A 17,564-nucleotide genomic window follows, 5' to 3' on the forward strand; every position below is an offset into this window, starting at 1 on the left:
CTTTGTTCCATTCAGTGAAACATCCCCTGCCCAGGATACTGTCACCTAGCATTTGAGTGAATGAATGAGTGAATGAATGAGCCAGAGGCAGTCACTTCACCTGCTTGGGTCCCTGAAGGTGCGGCTGTGCACTTGCCCTACACAACTGTCCCTACTGACCTGCACCCCGGCCTCTCCCTCTCCTCCCTCTTTCTCTTGTCTCTCTGGCCACACCGGCCTTTTTGTCCCTGCCACTGGGCCTTGGCACATACAGTGTCCTCGGCCAGAACACTCTGTCTCTTCCTCTCTGTCTGGTTAACTCCCGTTCATCCTGCGCACTCAGCTCAAGCTCTCCTTGATCCCTCAGCCAGGCCAACCCCCCTGGGCATGGAGAATGACTGCCCTTAGTTGTTTTTTTTTTTTTTTTTTTTAATTTTTTTTTCAACGTTTATTTATTTTTGGGACAGAGAGAGACAGAGCATGAACGGGGGAGGGACAGAGAGAGAGGGAGACACAGAATCGGAAACAGGGCCAGGCTCTGAGCCATCAGCCCAGAGCCTGACGCGGGGCTCGAACTCACGGACCGCGAGATCGTGACCTGGCTAAAGTCGGACGCTTAACCGACTGCGCCACCCAGGCGCCCCTGCCCTTAGTTTTTTAAAAGCCTGCCAGAGAGGGGCGCTTGGGTGGCTCAGTCGGTAAGCATCCGACTTCGGCCCAGGTCGGGATTTCTTGGTTTGTGAGTTTGAGCCCCATGTAGGACTTTGTGCCGACAGCTTGGAACCTGGAGCCTGCTTTGGATTCTCTGTCTCCCTCCCTCTCTGCTCTGCCCCTGCTTGTGCTCTCTCTCTCTCTCAAATATAAATATAAAGTTTTTTTTTTTTAAACCTACTAGAGAAAATTACTTTAACTCTGTTTCTAACCCCCAAGGTTCTTATTTGCTGGTGGGGATGGACGTTCTCCCCTCCTCCGCTGACCCTGAGCTCAGTGTGAATCCAGAGCTCCTCTGAGTGAGTCAGCCTGGGAGCTGGTTCTGCGGGGCCAGGAAAGGAGTAACCACGGGCCAACGCTCATAATTACCCCCTTAGTCCTCTGTTTACACCGGACTTGTATTACCTGGACCTCTTCATTGCACCCTATCTGTGTCAACACTGCTGGGAGAGGGGGAGGGGGCCTGGCCTCCTTGGGCATTCTGGCCACACCTCTCACCCTGAGCTCAGGACTGGGACAGACACCCACCCCAACCAAGTAACTGCATGATGGAGGGCCCTTGCCGGGAACCTGGGGACAGAGAGGTGGAGTTTCCACACAGAGGCTTCTGGGAAGTAGAACCAAAGTGAGGCAGAGAGAATTCTAGACTGCCAGAGTTGGACTGTAGCTTCCCCTCTGTACCCAATTTTGAGGTGAGAACATTGAGACCCAGAGAGGGTAAACGGTTCATCCAAGGCCCGAGTCCCAAAGCTGGCACAAGAACCCATACATTTCATTACATTTCCAGAGCCTGGGCTCCTGGAGCTGAAATGCCAGGAATTCTAGGTTCAGTCTCCACTAGCTGTGGGACCAAGGCATAGAAGCTGATGAGAATGGGTAGAACGTGGCACCTCTCACCTGGGAGTGTTCAAAATACAGATGTCTGGGCCCCACTCCCCATTCACCGGGTCTGCAGGAAAGCCCTGACATGTGGACTTGGAAAAGGTTCTTGGAGATTCTGACAAGCAATGCTACCTGGGGAGGCTGGGCCTGGTCGGTGCTCAAGTCCCTTTAAGCTTGACAGATACTCAGCCGCAGATAATAAAATGAGGCTTGTGCTCAAGTGCATTCCTGGCCTCAGTCCACGGTAGCGGGTCTCAGTGGGTCGGCTCAGCTTCCAAGGGGACATCCTGCAAATTTAAAAATTTTGCTTGTCACATGATGAGGATAGCGATCTTGCCATACAGACATTGCAAGGGCAGCCCCTCACAGTGAAGAATTGCCCCTGGGTCCTGGACATCGTTTTGACATTTTGCCAGAATGTTCATGTAGGTAAAAAACCAGGTCACGGTCACATGAGCCAAAAACCCAATGTCACTTTCATGCGAGGAGTAGATTTCTTTGAAAACATGGTTTTATTAGGGGCACCTGGGTGGCTCATTCAGTTGAGTGTCCGACTCTTGATTTCGCCTCAGGTCATGATTTCACGGTTCGTGAGATCGAGCCCCATGTTGGGTTCTACTCTGACAGCATGGAGCCTGCTTGGGATTCTCTCTCTTCCTCTTTCTCTGCCCCTCCCTTGCTCATGCATGCGCTCGCTCTCTCTCTCTCTCTCTCTCTCTCACATGCTCTCTCCCCCTCCCCGCCCAAAAAAAACCCCATGATTTTATTATACATGCTTCCTGAAGTGCAGCCACCATGTGGAAAGTTGCATGTGAGTTGTCCTACCTTGCCTGAAACTTTACAACTCCTAATCCACCATTTTGGAAAATCACATCACCCATGGCAGGGCTGCTAACATAGTGTTTGAGTCCCTGAGACAACACCTCCGTACTGGTGTGCATTTGTAGCTTTCCAGGTCACAATGATTGTAGGTAGTTCTACAAAGATCCTGATTTAGCCCTTTTTTTTTTTTTTCAAATGTCAACAAAGGAAACGCGGCAATATTTAAACAATTACTCTTTTCTCTTAAAAACCTGCTTATCCATTGTAAGTCCACATATCTGCCAACTTCATGTATGATTTCATGATCCTGGCTTTCACTTTTAAAAAAAAAATTTTTTTTTTTTAACATTTATTTTTGAGACAGAGAGAGACAGAGCATGAACGGGGGAGGGTCAGAGAGAGGGAGACACAGAATCTGAAACAGGCTCCAGGCTCCGAGCTTTCAGCACAGAGCCCGATGCGGGGCTTGAACTCACGGACCGTGAGATCATGACCTGAGCCGAAGTCGGCCGCTCAACCGACTGAGCCACCCAGGTGCCCCTGGCTTTCACTTTTAAAATTAGGTCACTGCACTGCTTTGCAAGAGAATTATATGCATAGGTCGGTACACCCCCTGACTGTAACAAATACATTTTGTAATCCCCATAACCAGAGAGTGTGAGGTCTGGTTGATTTGAGACACACTGGTCTACCAAGAACAAAACCTGTAGAAACAAATAGATCTGAGGCTCTTGGACAAGCCTTGATAAGGCCTAGGGTGCCCATATGGGGCAAGGGGAACTTTAGAAAGACTGACCAACCATGAGGATGGGGTCCCGGTGGGGAAGGAAGCGAGGCCAAGAGCAACACGGTGAGGGGGCTGGGCTTGGTTTAGCCAGTCACAGAGCCCAGATTTGGATCTCAACTGAGCTCATCCTAGACATGCGTGGTTCAGATTAAACTGATGTTCTTGGGTCCCTCTTGTGGGTCTGGGCCTGTGTTGGGTACACATGTTCCCCTCCCGAGGTACCACCACAGCCCTGGGGTAGATGCTATTAACCCTTGTTTGACAGCCGAGGAAGCCCAGGCTCAGCCCAGCAGACTGAGTTGTCTGAGGCCAAGCAGTAATCTCTGGGTGGAAGCCACTCTGCCTGCCTTCAAAGCCATTTTGTCAGCACAGCCCCAGCTGGTTTCCTTCTGCCCCAGGAAGTTCGTATTTGTTTGCTTTCTGATAAGCAGCCACTCTGGTTTTGATGCTTTGCTAGGAGTGATCACGCAGCCTAGACGGCAATGGGTGGCTTCCTCAGGAAAAGCGGGCTTCCTTGGGAAATGACTCTTGTTTCTCAGGGCTCGGCCGCTCCGACTTTTGGCACCTGGGACATGTACCTCAGTGGCCCACTGCACCTTGCAGTCTGTCCCAGAGTGGCAACCTCTGGGCACAGAGTGCTCCTGGCCTCAGGTGCTCCCATGTCTGGCTGGCCCTTAGCTCTCCTTCTTCTCAAGGCCACTTCTGTTTGTGTTGGCTGGTTCCGTTGTGTCACCCCAATCTGCTGCTGTTACCTAGTTTCCCACCTCTCCTTGGGGAGGGCATTTTAGACTCCATGAACAGAGGTCCTGCGGGGGGCTTTCCTGTGGGCCCTTCCTTTTCAGGAGGGGTTCAGAAGCTACGAGGACATCTGCCCACAGCCCTGTCTTGAGGTGAGCTTCCACAGAAGGTCCCCAGTTGGGAGGGGAGGTGTCAGGGACAGGAATGGAGTCATGGGTAGCATGTTCCTGCGTTTTAGAGTGGGGCATGTGTCCTCATGGATGGGGGGAAGGCTGTCACTAACTTGGCCATGGATAGCTGTCATTTTAAGAGAACCAGATTTGCTGGCAAGAATTGTTTTGAAAGAAGCCGTGTAGGGAAAAAAAAAAATCCCAGACCATATTCCTTCTCACTCTGCCCCCTGGCACCCCAAGCCCTCTGTCATCAGCATGAATTTCAGTCCCTCACCTGGTTCCCCCTAGGTATTCCCAGTCCCTCCCAAGTGTTTGTTATCCTGGAAGGCACCATGATGCCACCAAAGGCCAACGTGGGGAGCATTAGGTCTCCTCCTCACCCCTCTAAATATTCACCACCCCCCTTAAACCATCCCAAACATATGGTCTTAATAAAAACACCATGCTTTCTCTGCAAGCAGGGCATCCTGGCAAGTACCTCTCAAACTTTATGGTGTATGTCTATCACCAGGGGGTCTTGTTTAAATGTACCCTCGGATTCAGTCTTCTGGAGTGGGGTTCCAAGATCCAGCATTTCTAGCAAGCTTCCAGGTGATGCCAGTGGTGCTCCTTGGGAAACCACACTCTGGGTGTGGAAGTCACCCCACCTCTGTCTCCCACCTGCCAGCGAAGCCTCTCCTAGCGAAGCCCCTACTGTGGGAGTGTCTGATGGGGGCAGAGGGGAAGCAAAACTGCCTGTGTCCCTTCTTAAGCCCCCTCTTCTTTTTTCATATCCCTCTTCCCTCGGCACTGTAATTCCCTCTTTTATTTATATCTTCTTTGTTCTCATTCCTCTTGCTTTCTCCCAAGGGCCCATCAGTATAGCTAGGACATGTGAGGTCGATAGGCAGCGGGGATTTTGTTCCATTTTGGTATAATGTGATTCCCCTGTGAAAGCTGAAATTATCTCCCTTAATCCCCATGCATGTTTTATCTTTAGCAGCTTTCTACTTGATGTTTCTCTTGTAATCCCTGATGTTATTGTATAGTTAAGGGGAGTGTGGGGTAGAGGAGCAGGGGGCCTGAAGTCTCTCTCTCTGTCACACACACACACACACACACACACACACACACACACACACACACACACAACTTCTGTGCTCTGCAAGGAACTTCCAAGAGTCAAGTTCCTTTCTGGTCCTTGGTTTCTTCATACATATACTATGGGGTTGTGCTGGCAAATAGGGGAAGGGTCCTCTCCCTCTAATATTCTTTGAGCTTAATAAATCAACCAGCATATTTTAGTTTCTCCCTACAAAATCTGGGGCTTTAACTTGCATCCAACTCTACCCCATGCTTCTGTGTGTCTTCTGAGTGATCACTTATCTTCTCTGAGCCTTGGCACCCTTGTTTACAAGTTGGCAGATGATGAGAGTCGCCCGACCTGAGCAAGTTAGGACACAAACAGGGCCCCGGATGTGAAGGTGCCTATCATAGTTCTTGGCAAAATAAGTTTCTTACTCAGCTCGGGCTGCTATAACACAATGCAAGATAAAGGTGCTGGCAGGTTCAGTTTTGGGTGAGGAGCCTCTTTCTTTCTGGCTTGCAAACTGCTGCCATGGCATCATGTGCTCAAGTGACCTCTTTGTATGTGATTGGAGAGCGAGAGAGCTCTGGTGTCTCTTCCTTTTCTTGGAAGGACACTAATCCCCTTGCCGGGGCTCTGCCCTCATGATCTCATCTAAACCCAATGACTTCCCAGAAGCCTCACCACCACATTGGGGGTTAGGGCTTCAACATACGAATTTTTTTTTGGGGGGGGGGGGAACAAACATTTAGTCCACAACAATAAGGATTAGTCAATGAGGCCGAATTGGTTGGTTCATCTGGGAAGAATGAACAGACCGTTCACGATGCGTGAGGAGCAGTGAAGTCGCACCACAGAGGTGTGGGGAGGAACCATAGATGGACCCTGTCCTCCAGTCAGCTGGCACAGAGATTTTAGAGTAAAGGATGAGAGGTGGCAGCTAAGAAAGAGACCAGGGAGAGCAGATCCTGGGATGTGAAGAAGAAATAAAACACAGGGGTGGAAGTGGGGGTGTGGGGAGAACGTGCCTGGAATCCCAAAATAACTCTTGATGAGTAGGCATCGGCTGGAGGTCCCAGGACATTTTTCTGACCCTCCGACGCTGAGAATGCGAGTCTGCTGGGAGACAGCAGCAAGAGCGGTAAGGGTCTGGGGGTGTCAGTGCCTGATGCAGGAGCTCTGAAAGGCAGACGTACCTCGGACTTCTGATGGGGCGGGGCTGAGGGCAAGGAAGCCCAGGGATAACTTGCTTGACTCTTTCAGAGGCTTCACCATTCTGGCTGGGAGTTTGGGAAAGGCTGAGGGGGTGTGCAGAGAAGGGCCGGGCGATAAGGGATTTCATCCTTGAGAGCACTGGAGGAGTAACGATGGCGGTGATGCCACCCTAAGTTAGCGTCAGGAAGACATTTGCAAGGGGATGGAATTGGGTACCCTCGATTGGTGTCATCTTTGTTAAAATTTCAAGATTCCGCCTAGGGGTCATTCTAAAAATCGGTTGCAGAAAAATACCATATGCTGATTGCTGTCAGTTACATGTAACTGTGGTGCCTTTGATTCTGCTGTATTAGTGTCGTGGGTAAGTCATGCAAAATGTATTTGAGACTTAGCTATTTCACCTGGAAATGAAGGGAGAAGGGGCAAATCTCTGAGTCACCTATTAAAATCCCAAAGGTCTCTCTAAAGACACATTTTCAGTGGTTGCCTTGGATCAACCTGTACAGTGCTCGGCAGGCTGACTCTCCAGGGCCTCCAAATGACCAAATGTGACCAGGAAGTTCGTTTTTATAACCAACGTCTAGCCTTAAGGAGAAGTTGCGACCCTCAGCCTCCAGCGGGTCGCACCTCCCCCGCCCAGGGCCCTGGTGCTGGCCTCTGTCCGGCCAGCAGGCGGCGCGCAGGGCGGGGGGGCCCGGAGGGGAGGCGGGTCTCTGGCCCGGGCCGGGACGTGCGCGCGCCCGACGCCGGCGCCGCGCACGCCGGGGCTGGGGAGCCATTTCCGGGCGGGGAGGGGCGGGGCCGCCGGCGGTGGGACCTCCAATCTCGGCGGCAGCGGCTGCAGGGGGAGCCCGCGCTCCGCCGCCCGGCGAGTCTGTCGCGTGGTGAGGAGGAGCCGGGCCGGCGAGAGGGAGAGGCTGAGGGGAGGAGCGGGGAGGCGGACTCGGGGCAAAGGAGTGCAGGGGGGCCGTTGCGGCTCCGGAAAAGGGACGGTCGAGCTGGGGCCGAGGGCTCCCGGGTGGGCTGGGCAGGGCAGGGCCGGGCAGCGCGGGGGAGGAGGGAGGGTCGGGCAGAGCGAGGGGCTGGCGGATGCCCGCGGGCGCGCGCTGAGCCTGGGCGCGGGGGGCCCGTGAGTGGGTGCGGGAGAGCGCCGGGGCCGATAGGGAGCGGGCTCCGAAACCCCAGTCCAGCGGAGGTAGGAGCGGACGTCGGGCAGCCCGGATCTGCGGCTCCTTGCGAAGAGAGGAAGGGCTCCGGGGTGGGAGGGATGGGGTCGCGGACGAGGCCAGGAGGCTGGGCGCTGGGACGGGCTGCCCCCGGCGCCCGTCCGACTCTTCGCCCCGCTGCGTTTGTGGGCTGGGCCCCGGGCTCCGGTTGGCGGCGGGCTGGGCGTTTCCCCCGAGTGTCTACCTGGGGGGGCTTGCTTCGTGGGAGGCTGGGCCTGGATTCGTTTGCTCAGCTGTGGGAGGGAAGGCCGGTGCCAGCAGGGTTCTCATTCGCTGGCCCGGGTGCTGGGGGTGGAGTGTCCTATCTGGGAGTGAAATCTGAGCTCTCAAAGGAGGGAGAGAACCATTTCTTGACTGCTCTAGCGACTCTGGGCGGGCAGACGCGACAGTTTAAAGCTTTGGAAGTAAACAAACCTGGTTCCCTTTTGCAGAGGGGAGGCTCCGCAAGGACAGCTGGAAGAGGAAGATGCCGACTACGGACCTTCTGATGTTGGTGAGCTTTCCCAAACATCCCCTTTGTCATAAGGCGCTTATCCCTTAAGTTTTATTTTTAGTCCAAAGGATCTGAGTGTGTAACTCTCACTTCTGATGCTTGCTTTTCGTAGCTGAGCCTTCCTGCTACCTTTATTTTGGGTTTAATGTTTGAGATGGGTAAGTGACTGAATTAAACATATGAATATATTTGTATTTAATGAATGTGAAGAATCTTTTACAGAATTCTTGCAACTTATTCTAATCTCTCCCTTCCCGTACTACCGGAGCAGTATTAAAACTTGTATTTAATTTTGTTTGGGTCTGCCGTATATTCGTTTAAAAGCGTGGGTCTCCCAGACTAGAGTTATGATTCCTCAGAAAGCAGATATCCTGTCTTACTTGTTTAAAGAGGAATAAACAGGGGCGCCTGGGTGGCTCGGTCGGTTAAGCGGCCGACTTCGGCTCAGGTCATGATCTCACGGTCCGTGAGTTGGAGCCCCGCGTCGGGCTCTGTGCTGACAGCTCAGAGCCTGGAGCCTGTTTCAGATTATGTGTCTCCCTCTCTCTGACCCTCCCCTGTTCATGCTCTGTCTCTCCCTGTCTCAAAAATAAATAAAAACGTTAAAAAAAATTAAAAAAAAATAAAGAGGAATAAACAGCTGTCATGGTGCTCTGTGTATAGTAAGTGCTTAACAAATGCTTGGTGAGTTAAACTGGTTTGAATTTGAGTTATTTTGTTGGACTGAGGAATATGCCTGCTTTGGTAGAAGCTGTTTTTCCCTCTTGACATTTTCTGTGCCTTTTTTTTGTTTTGTTTTGTTTTGTTTTTTGTTTTTAAATAACTGAGCAGGGAGAATAGCATTGCCAAATGCATGTTTACCAAAATGAAGTTTTATTCTTGGGACCTTTATGATTCCATAGAGGCTCTTTATTGTGAGAATTGCAGGGAGCCTATGGTTTTTCAGTAGCTATATAGAAAAAGAGCGTTTCATTTTTTTTTTAAGTTTTTTTTTTTAGTTGTTTTACATTTATTCATTTTTGGGAGAGAGAGAGACAGAGAGAGAGAGAGAGAGAGAGACAGAGAGCATGAGTGGGGAAGGGGCAGAGAGAGAGGGAGACACAGAATCTGAAGCAGGCTCCAGGCTCCGAGCTGTCAGCACAGAGCCCACGCGGGGCTCAAACCCACAGACCATGAGATCATGACCTGAGCTGAAGTCGGTCGGCCAACCGCCTGAGCCACCCATGCGCCCCAAGCATTTTATTTTTAATAAGCTATTTCTCTGAGTCTGAGGTCTCTTTGTGCAAAAGCATTGATTTAAAAACCATTCCTTTCCCCCTTTTTTTTTAATCTCACTATCGCAGAGAATTGGTAGCCATCACTGGGAATTTGGCAAAAGTGAGTAGTGAGGGTGTTTTTTGTACCCGGTGCTGACTTTCTGTAGTGGCAAAACCTATAAGGTCTGTGGGAAGGGTAAAGAGGGAAACTAAGTTGTGATTAGTTCAGGTGTGAGGCAGAGAGCAAGGATGATTTTAAAGACAGGTAAATACTTGGTTTATCCACAGATCCTGGTGAAGAGTTCCCCTAAAATAGTTTCTTGCCTCAATTGTCATGGATTGTCAGTGGATAATAAATAGCCTTATGTGATTTTAAATTCTTATTGCAAGAGCCACATGTTAGGAAAATTGGGAGCTGTAAATAAGTAAAAGGAAGCAACCCCCAATAATTCCACTAGTCGGAAATAACTACCGTTAGTACCTTACAGGGTTAATGCAGAATGATTTGTAACTATTGACAATTTGCTTACAGATCAGTATCTTTATGTAAATTAGGATTTCTCTGTGTGAGTAGGATATACCCTCGTGCCCAGAGATGTGCTTATTACTTCTTGGGCCCGTGGGCTCTCTGTAGCAGTGTTTTTATTCAGAATGTTAACTTTGGAATCAGTTTTGTTTTGGAACATTTCTGTAGCAATCACCACTACTTTTCATTTTCTCATTTGATGATCTAGAATATTTAGGGTGTTGATTTGCTTGTTGGTGTAGAGAATTAATTCACACGGATAATGACTGGCCCTCAAGAATCCTCATGCTCTAAAGATATGGCACTTGTTCCTTGAGGTGCTTTCTCTGGAAAAGTCGTTATTCCTACTTTTCTTTTTTTTTAATTTTTTATTTAAAAAAAATTTTTTTTTAACGTTTATTTATTTTTGAGACAGAGAGAGACAGAGCATGAACAGGGGAGGGGCAGAGAGAGAGGGAGACACAGAATCTGAAACAGGCTCCAGGCTCTGAGCAGTCAGCACAGAGCCTGACCCGGGGCCCGAACTCACGGACCACGAGATCATGACCTGAGCCAAAGTCGGACGCTTAACCAACCGAGCCACCCAGGCGCCCCTTCCTACTTTCCTTCCTTCCTTCCTTCCTTCCTTCCTTCCTTCCTTCCTTCCTTCCTTTCTTTCTCTCTCTCTCTTTCTCTTTCTCTCTCTCTCTCTTTCTCTTTCTTTCTTTCTTTCTTTCTTTCCTTTCTTTCTTTCTCTCTTCTTTCTTTCTTTCTTTCTTTCTTTCTTTCTTTCTTCTTTCCTTTCTTCCTTCCTTCCTTCCTTTCTTCCTTCCTTCCTCCCTCCCTCCCTCCCCCCCCTCCCTCCCTCCCTCCCTTTCTTTCTTTCTTTCTTTCTTTCTTTCTTTCTTTCTTTCTTTCTTTCTTTCTTTCTTTCTTTCTTTCTTTCTGTTATTCATTCTTTGCCTGTGCTGTGCTAAAGAATCAATGGCCAGGGCCCGGTGTTCAGTGGGGGCATTAAACCATCATTATCTGTGTTCTTTAGTTACTTTGTATGAAGCAGGAGACTTGTTCTGGGCCCTTTAACTGGGAAGAAAGGACCCTAGTTAATAAAAAATAGCCTGCACGCAGGGCAGCGTATTGTAGAACCTTAGAACCTCAGAATTAGAAGTAATCTCGGAGGCCGTATGATGCAACTTCTTACTTAACGTTGTATAGGAGTCCTTTTTTGAGCATCTCTGATAAATGATGTCTAGTCATCCCTCCTTTCTGCTGGGGGAATAAGATAGACATAAGCTAGGAGATGGTACACGGTGGATCCAGGAATAATAGAAGTCTGATAGTTAATACTTATTGAACAGGTATTACATGTTAGGTGCAGAAATAGATATCTACATATTTATTTAATTTTCACAATGACCCATGGAAAAGTATGCTGGCATCCTCCTTTTGTAGATGGAAAACTAGGCTTAGAGAGGGCACCACAGTGATGAAGTTTTAACCACACTTAAGTCTTACTTCGAATCCCTCCTTTTCTGCTTCACAATGCTATCTCTGGGCCACGTTCCCCATAAGGAACAGAAGATGTTGGTGAGCTTTGTGACTGATGGGAGGGGGTTTGTGTGGACCGGGACTGGGGCAGGCTGAGTAGGATAGCTGTGCCCTCTAAGGGAGCACTTTGGAAACGAGTGTGTGGGGTGCTTTTGTTTTCTAGTACAATCTTGTCTGAAAATCCATATTTTTAAAAAAATGTTTTTAAATGTTTATTTTTGCAAGAGATAGAGACAGAGTGCGAGCGAGGGAGGGGCAGAGAGAGAGGGAGATACAGAATCTGAAGCAGGCTCCAGGTTCTGAGCTGTCAGCACAGAGCCTGACACAGGGCTGGAACTCATGAACCGTGCGATCATGACCTGAGCCGAAGTCAGATGCTCAATCAGCTGAACCACCCAGGCACCCCTACATATTTTTTTGTACAGGTCTTGTTTATTTTCTCTCACCTTGCAGTTAGGGCACTATATTGCAAACTTAAGAGTTATATTCATATATGTGTAATGCTGCAGTCTTTGAATTTCATTTCAGAATAATAAAGGGGCATACCACATATTTGTTATAAAGAGAGGGCGTTGGGTTTGATAGGGTTGGAAACTATTGTGTGGACAGGATACTGTGAACCCAAAGCATGAAGATGAACTGGGGTCTGTCCATGACAGACCTTGTATTCCAGACTACAGAGCTTGGGCTAACAGCCCTCAGCGCTTTCTTGCCCTTAATTTTGTCCTCTTTTGATAAGGTGGTTTGCCTGCCTTCTTCCACTTGCTTACTTACGGCATGTCACGGCCTGTAATACTTTCCACCTGTGTCTCACAGAGAGTAAGAGGGGTGAGAGTATCCATCGGACACTTGCGATGCTTTCAGAAGAATGTCAAGTCCAGAAATTTTTTTAGGAGTTTTTCTCCACGTTGGCAACCATTCTTTTCATCCAAGTTCTCCTCCTTCCTAGTGCTAGGGAATGGTATCGCTTTGCAAGTTGTCAGATACTTCTGGTTTTTAACAAAAGAATACTTTATGAAGCCAAGTCTTCTCCTTAGGTGGCTTTTCTCTTGTGAATGGTGCAGTGAATCGTATGCACCATGACAGTGCTGGGTAGAGTTTGAGATAGTTTATCTAGGGCCAAGGTTCTCAGATAAGTGTGATTTTGCCCCTCCCCCCCCCCCCCCCCCCAACCTCGGAACATTTGGCAATGTCTGGAGACATTCTTGGTTGTCAAACTTGGGTGCTAGTGGTCACGGATGCAACTAAAGGCCCTACTATGCACACAGTTGTCCACTCTCAAGAATTATCTAGCCTAAAATGTCCATAGTGCTTGGGTTGAGAAACCCTGGTCTAGGGTTCCTTACCATAGGTAATGGCATCTGGGTAGCCCTTGCATTCATACAGGTAGGGGACTGAGTCTTGTCTTAGAGTTTAATGGGCCCGTTACAGTGTTACTTAGGGTTGTTTTGCCCATGGATGAAGTCCTGCTTTGGGATATGTATATTGGACAATATACAGCATAATCTTCCGTAACACAGTAAAATTGTAAGAAATGTTTTCCTTTGCAACATTTCTGCAGCACTCTCTTGATTTGGAAACAGTAAGCCTGTCTCCGTTTTGTGTTTTGGGTTCAGATGGAATGTTTCTAGACCTTAGAGCTTTATCTTTGAGCCTTGAATCTTTTTCAGGCATGCTTTCTTTCTGAATGTCTGATAGGATTTGAGCAATAAACCAAAAAATCGACACTAAAAGCTCATTTGTAGTATTTGAATCTGGTGTCTTATTTGTAGGATTGTCTAGAAGAAAGGGAAAATTCATTGGGACTGGTAGGACCTTTAAAATTTTGTTGACAATTTGAATGGCCCTCATAAGATAAGTACTGTATTTGGCATTGTTCCAGCCTTATTAGTAAAGTAAAACTTTAACGGCAAGTTTGATAATTTTTCCAGCTGTTGGTCTAAAGGAAGGAGGGGTTATAAATAGAAAAACCTCAGATCCCAGGTTTTGGCTTGGCTTTGCTGTCTGGGTGTCAGGAACTTTTAGTAACGTTTGCCTTCTTAACTAGGCTTTGCCCAATGTCCTGTTGCATAGTTTGTATACATTGGTGGCACAATTGGCCGTCATCGTGGGATTAAGAATTTTCTATGGGAATTGATTTATAGTGAATCAGGAAACATGCAGAACAGAATTACTGGGAGAAAAACCATGCTGTGGGGTAAGAGGAAATACGAGGCATCTGGGAAGATAGAGTAGTACAGGCTGAGTCATCGGTTGGATATATCGATTATCTCCTGGGAGCCTCCAGTAGTGGGACTGAGGAGATGAGAGGACTATTTACAAACTGGGCAGAGTCGAGGAAGACCAGTAGGGGTTGGCGAAACACCTCGAGGCCAAGAGCCGTTAGCATTGTTAGGCTTGAAGGGGCAAAGGTGCAGTAGTTTCTGGAACCTTGAGAGGTTAGCTGTAGGCGAGAGTGACCCATAGGATTTCTGCCACTGCCAGCCGGTAGCCCTGCAGGAAGGGGATCCAGGGGAATAAATACCTCAGACTCTGTCAAAATTTTCCCACCCTCTGATCTCATGCTGAAGCCTTTCGCTGGCCAAACCCAACCGGAAAGGGAGCCTGGGTGATTTACTTCATGGAGGGCAGCCCGTTGAGACGCATAGAGGTGGAAGGTTGGGCTGAGGGCGTGGAGGAACCAAGGGAGGATAGCCAGTGTGCTAAAGTTGAGGTCAAGTTAGTTTTGAAAGGCACAAGTGAGAAGACAGCTTGTTAGCAGACTCTGGTAAAATGGATAGGAGATGGAATGTTCTAGAGAAGGAATGTTCTCGCCGATAACAGAAGGATAGATTCAGAGGCAAAGTGTTGCCACGGCTTTGGCAAGGCCAGAGCTGCTTTTTTCCAGAGGTAGCCTCAGAATCTTAATTGCCTCAAGGGCCTTTAGAAATCCTGCAGTCCAGCTTCCCTTTGCTCTGTGGAAATCCTTCCCCCAGTGCCCTGCCAGGGGTGGGTGTGGGATGCTTTCTCAGGGAGCTCTTGCCATTGTTGGACAGCTTGAATTGTCAGAAAGGTTTTCATTTGTCCAGATCACTGAACACATCCATTCGGGTTAGGTTTGGCTGCTTATGAGAGAAAAACTAAAGTCATGGCGATTTTTAAAAGGTAGAAAAAGACTTCTCTAAAGTAAGAGGAACCCAGAGTAGACAATTCGTGTGGCTGATGTGGCCATTCCTAGGTCTTTGAGGAGGTTCCCCCGCACACGGTGTGTCCCCTCCTGGTCCAGGATAGCCGTGCTGAGCTTGAGCTGTCAGGTTCATGTTTTCTCAGGTAGGAAGAGGAAGGGCAGGAAGAAGGGCTTGCCCTGCTTTGGGGTTGAAGGTGTTTTCACGTGGAACTTAGCATACACACACAAGACTGTATAAAGCACATCGCAACGTTTTAATAAAACAGTCATAACATCTATCCCCCAGGCTAAAAAATAGAACATTTGGGGTGCCTGGGTGGCTCAGTCGGTTAAGCGTCCGACTTCAGCCCAGGTCATGATCTCACGGTTAGTGAGTTTGAGCCCTTCACCGGGCTCTGTGCTGTCGGTGCATAGCCCGCTTCCGATCCTCTGTCCCCCTCTCTCTCTGACCCTCCCCCACTCACGCTCACTCTCTTTGTCCCTCAAAAATAAATAAACATTTACAAAACCCTTTAGAACATTTACCTCCAATCCCTGATGACATCTCCTTTCCTTCCCTCTAGGGAGAACTATCCTGATTTTGGGAATAATTATTCTCTTGCTGTGTTAAAGGAAAAAAAAAAAGAAAAAAAGTGTTACCCCCATGTACACTTTCCCTGAGTTCAGTTTTGTTTGCTTTTTCACTTGCTGTAAATTGATTTATATGTATTTTTTGTGGTTTTCCCATGTTGCTCAGTGTTGCAGTTTATTGGTTTTAGGTCCTTGATTTTCACTGTTGCATAATATTTCATTGTATGACTGTCGCAGATTATCCGTTCCATGATGGGCACTTGGGTGGCTTCCATTTTGAGGCTTTTTTGAACATTACTGTTAGGAACTTTCTTGTAGGTGACAGGGGGTCAGAATTGCAAGTTTTTCTGGGATTTAGTCCTCCTGGTGGAACTGGTGCATTATGACTTCGCTAGATAATGGCAGACTTTTCAGAAGAAGCTGCAACAGTTTATACTTCTAGCAACAGTATATGAGAGTTCTTGTTCCTACACAGCTTGGCAAAACTGGTATTTACAAGGCTTTTTTACTTTTTGCCAGTCCAGTAGGGGTGAAGTCTAATTGATTTCCAGGTGAATTCCCCTAATTACTAGTGAGGGTGAGTGTCCTTTGCAAGGTCTGTTGACTCTTTGGAGCTCCTGTTTTGTGCGGGCCTCTTCCAGCCTTATGCTTTATCAATTATTTGTTTCTCCTTGTAGTTCTATTAGATTTTGCTGTATGTGTTTCGAGATTTTGTTACCAGGTGCATACAGATTTAAAATTGTTATATCTTAACCAGGCGGTTGTGCTTTTTATCTGATAGTGCTTTTTTGAGTTCATATAATACAGCTGTGTGAGCTTTTTGTCATGAAATGGGCAGATTGTAAATGTTTGAAGGAATGGCTTGCCTGTTTTATAGGCAGAAACTGTGGAGCAGTCTTCCTCCTAGTCCATTCTTAAGGCACATTGTTATTTATATGTCCTATTATCCCATGAAGTGGCTAAATCACCTTTATTTTATTTTATTTTTTTAATTTACATCCAAATAGTTAGCATATGGTGCAACAATGATTTCAGGAGTAGATTTCTTAATGCCCCTTACCCATTTAGCCCATCCCCCTTCCCACAACCCCTCCAGTAACCCTCTGTTTGTTCTCCATATTTGAGAGTCTCTTATGTTTTGTCCCCCTCCCTGTTTTTATATTATTTTTGCTTTCATTCCCTTATGTTCATCTGTTGTATCTCGTAAAGTCCTCCTATGAGTGAAGTCATATGATACTTGTCTTTCTCTGACTAATTTCACTTAGCATAATACCCTCCAGTTCCATCCACGTAGTTGCAGATGGCAAGATTTCATTCTTTTTGATTGCCGAGTAATACTCCATTGTATATATATACACCATATTTTCTTTATCCATTCATCCATCAATGGACATTTGGGCTCTTTCCATACTTTGGCTATTGTGGATAGTGCTGCTATAAACATGGGGATGCATGTGTCCCTTCGAAACAGCACACCTGTGTCCCTTGGATAAATGCCTAGTAGTGCAATTGCTGGGTCATAGGGTAGTTCTATTTTTAGTTTTTTGAGGAACCTCCATACTGTTTTCCAGAGTGCACCAGCTTGCTTTCCCATAAATCACTTTTGAATTTAAAAATGAATTAGAGGGGTGCCTGAGTGGCTCAGTCAGTTAAGCGTCCAACTTTGGCTCAGGTCATGATCTCACAGTTCGTGGGTTCAAGTCCCCCATCAGGCTCTGTGCTGACAGCTCCTCAGCTTCCTCCTCCTCGGCTCATGCGATGTCTGCCCCTCCTCGGCTCATGCGATGTCTCTCTCTCTCTCAAAAATAAAGAAACATTAAAAAAAATAATTACAAAAGAAGTAGAGTTTTCGGGTGCCTGGGTGGCTCAGTTGGTTAAGCGCCCGACTCTTGATCTCGCCTCAGGTCGTGATCTCTCGGTTCTTGAGTTCAAGCTCCGTGTTGGGCTATGCACTGACAGCACGGAGCCTGCTTAGAATTTTCTTTCTCCCTCTGTCTCTGCTCCTCCCCCATTCATGCACTCTCTCTTTCCCTCTCTGTCTCAAAATAAGTCAACTTAAAAAAACATAAAAAAGGTTCTTTTTTTTGAGGTATATCTTACAGTAAAGGGCACAAATCTTAATGGTACAGGTCAGTTATATTTGCATATGAGTATGCTGTACTCGCTGCCCAGGTACAAAGAATGGCCAGCATCCCAACAAGTTCCCTCGCATTTGGTACCCACCAAAGGTTATCTTTCTTCTCATTGTAGGTTAGTTTTGCTGATTTTTGAACTTTGCATAAATGGAAACACAGTTCATGTTATTTTCTGAGTATCCTGTTTGCTGAATCTGTGAGATTCAGCCATGCCCTTATATAGCAGTATTTTTTTTTTTTTTTTAATTTTTTAACGTTTATTTTTTGAGATGCCGAGACAGAGCATGAGCAG

The 17,564-nt window shown here is 47.5% G+C and overlaps 1 protein-coding gene across 2 annotated transcripts in view; it reads left to right on the forward strand.

Annotated features, from left to right (window-relative positions):
* The first annotated feature begins 7,165 nt into the window (after nucleotides 1–7,165).
* SGPL1 (sphingosine-1-phosphate lyase 1) overlaps nucleotides 7,166–17,564 on the forward strand; it is a 58,697-nt gene continuing 48,298 nt past the window's right edge. Inside the window, exons 1-2 of one of the 2 annotated variants that reach the window (XM_027062190.2) lie at nucleotides 7,166–7,257; nucleotides 8,031–8,092. In XM_027062190.2, the coding sequence (XP_026917991.1) occupies nucleotides 8,066–8,092 (27 nt within the window). In that variant the 5' untranslated portion in view covers nucleotides 7,166–7,257; nucleotides 8,031–8,065. Of the gene's footprint in view, nucleotides 7,258–7,704; nucleotides 8,093–17,564 lie in introns of those variants that run through there. The other variant, XM_053207670.1, reaches the window with a different exon arrangement.

This window comes from Acinonyx jubatus, chromosome D2 (assembly GCF_027475565.1).
Source record: "Acinonyx jubatus isolate Ajub_Pintada_27869175 chromosome D2, VMU_Ajub_asm_v1.0, whole genome shotgun sequence".
In the NCBI taxonomy this organism is placed as follows: Eukaryota; Metazoa; Chordata; class Mammalia; order Carnivora; family Felidae; genus Acinonyx; species Acinonyx jubatus.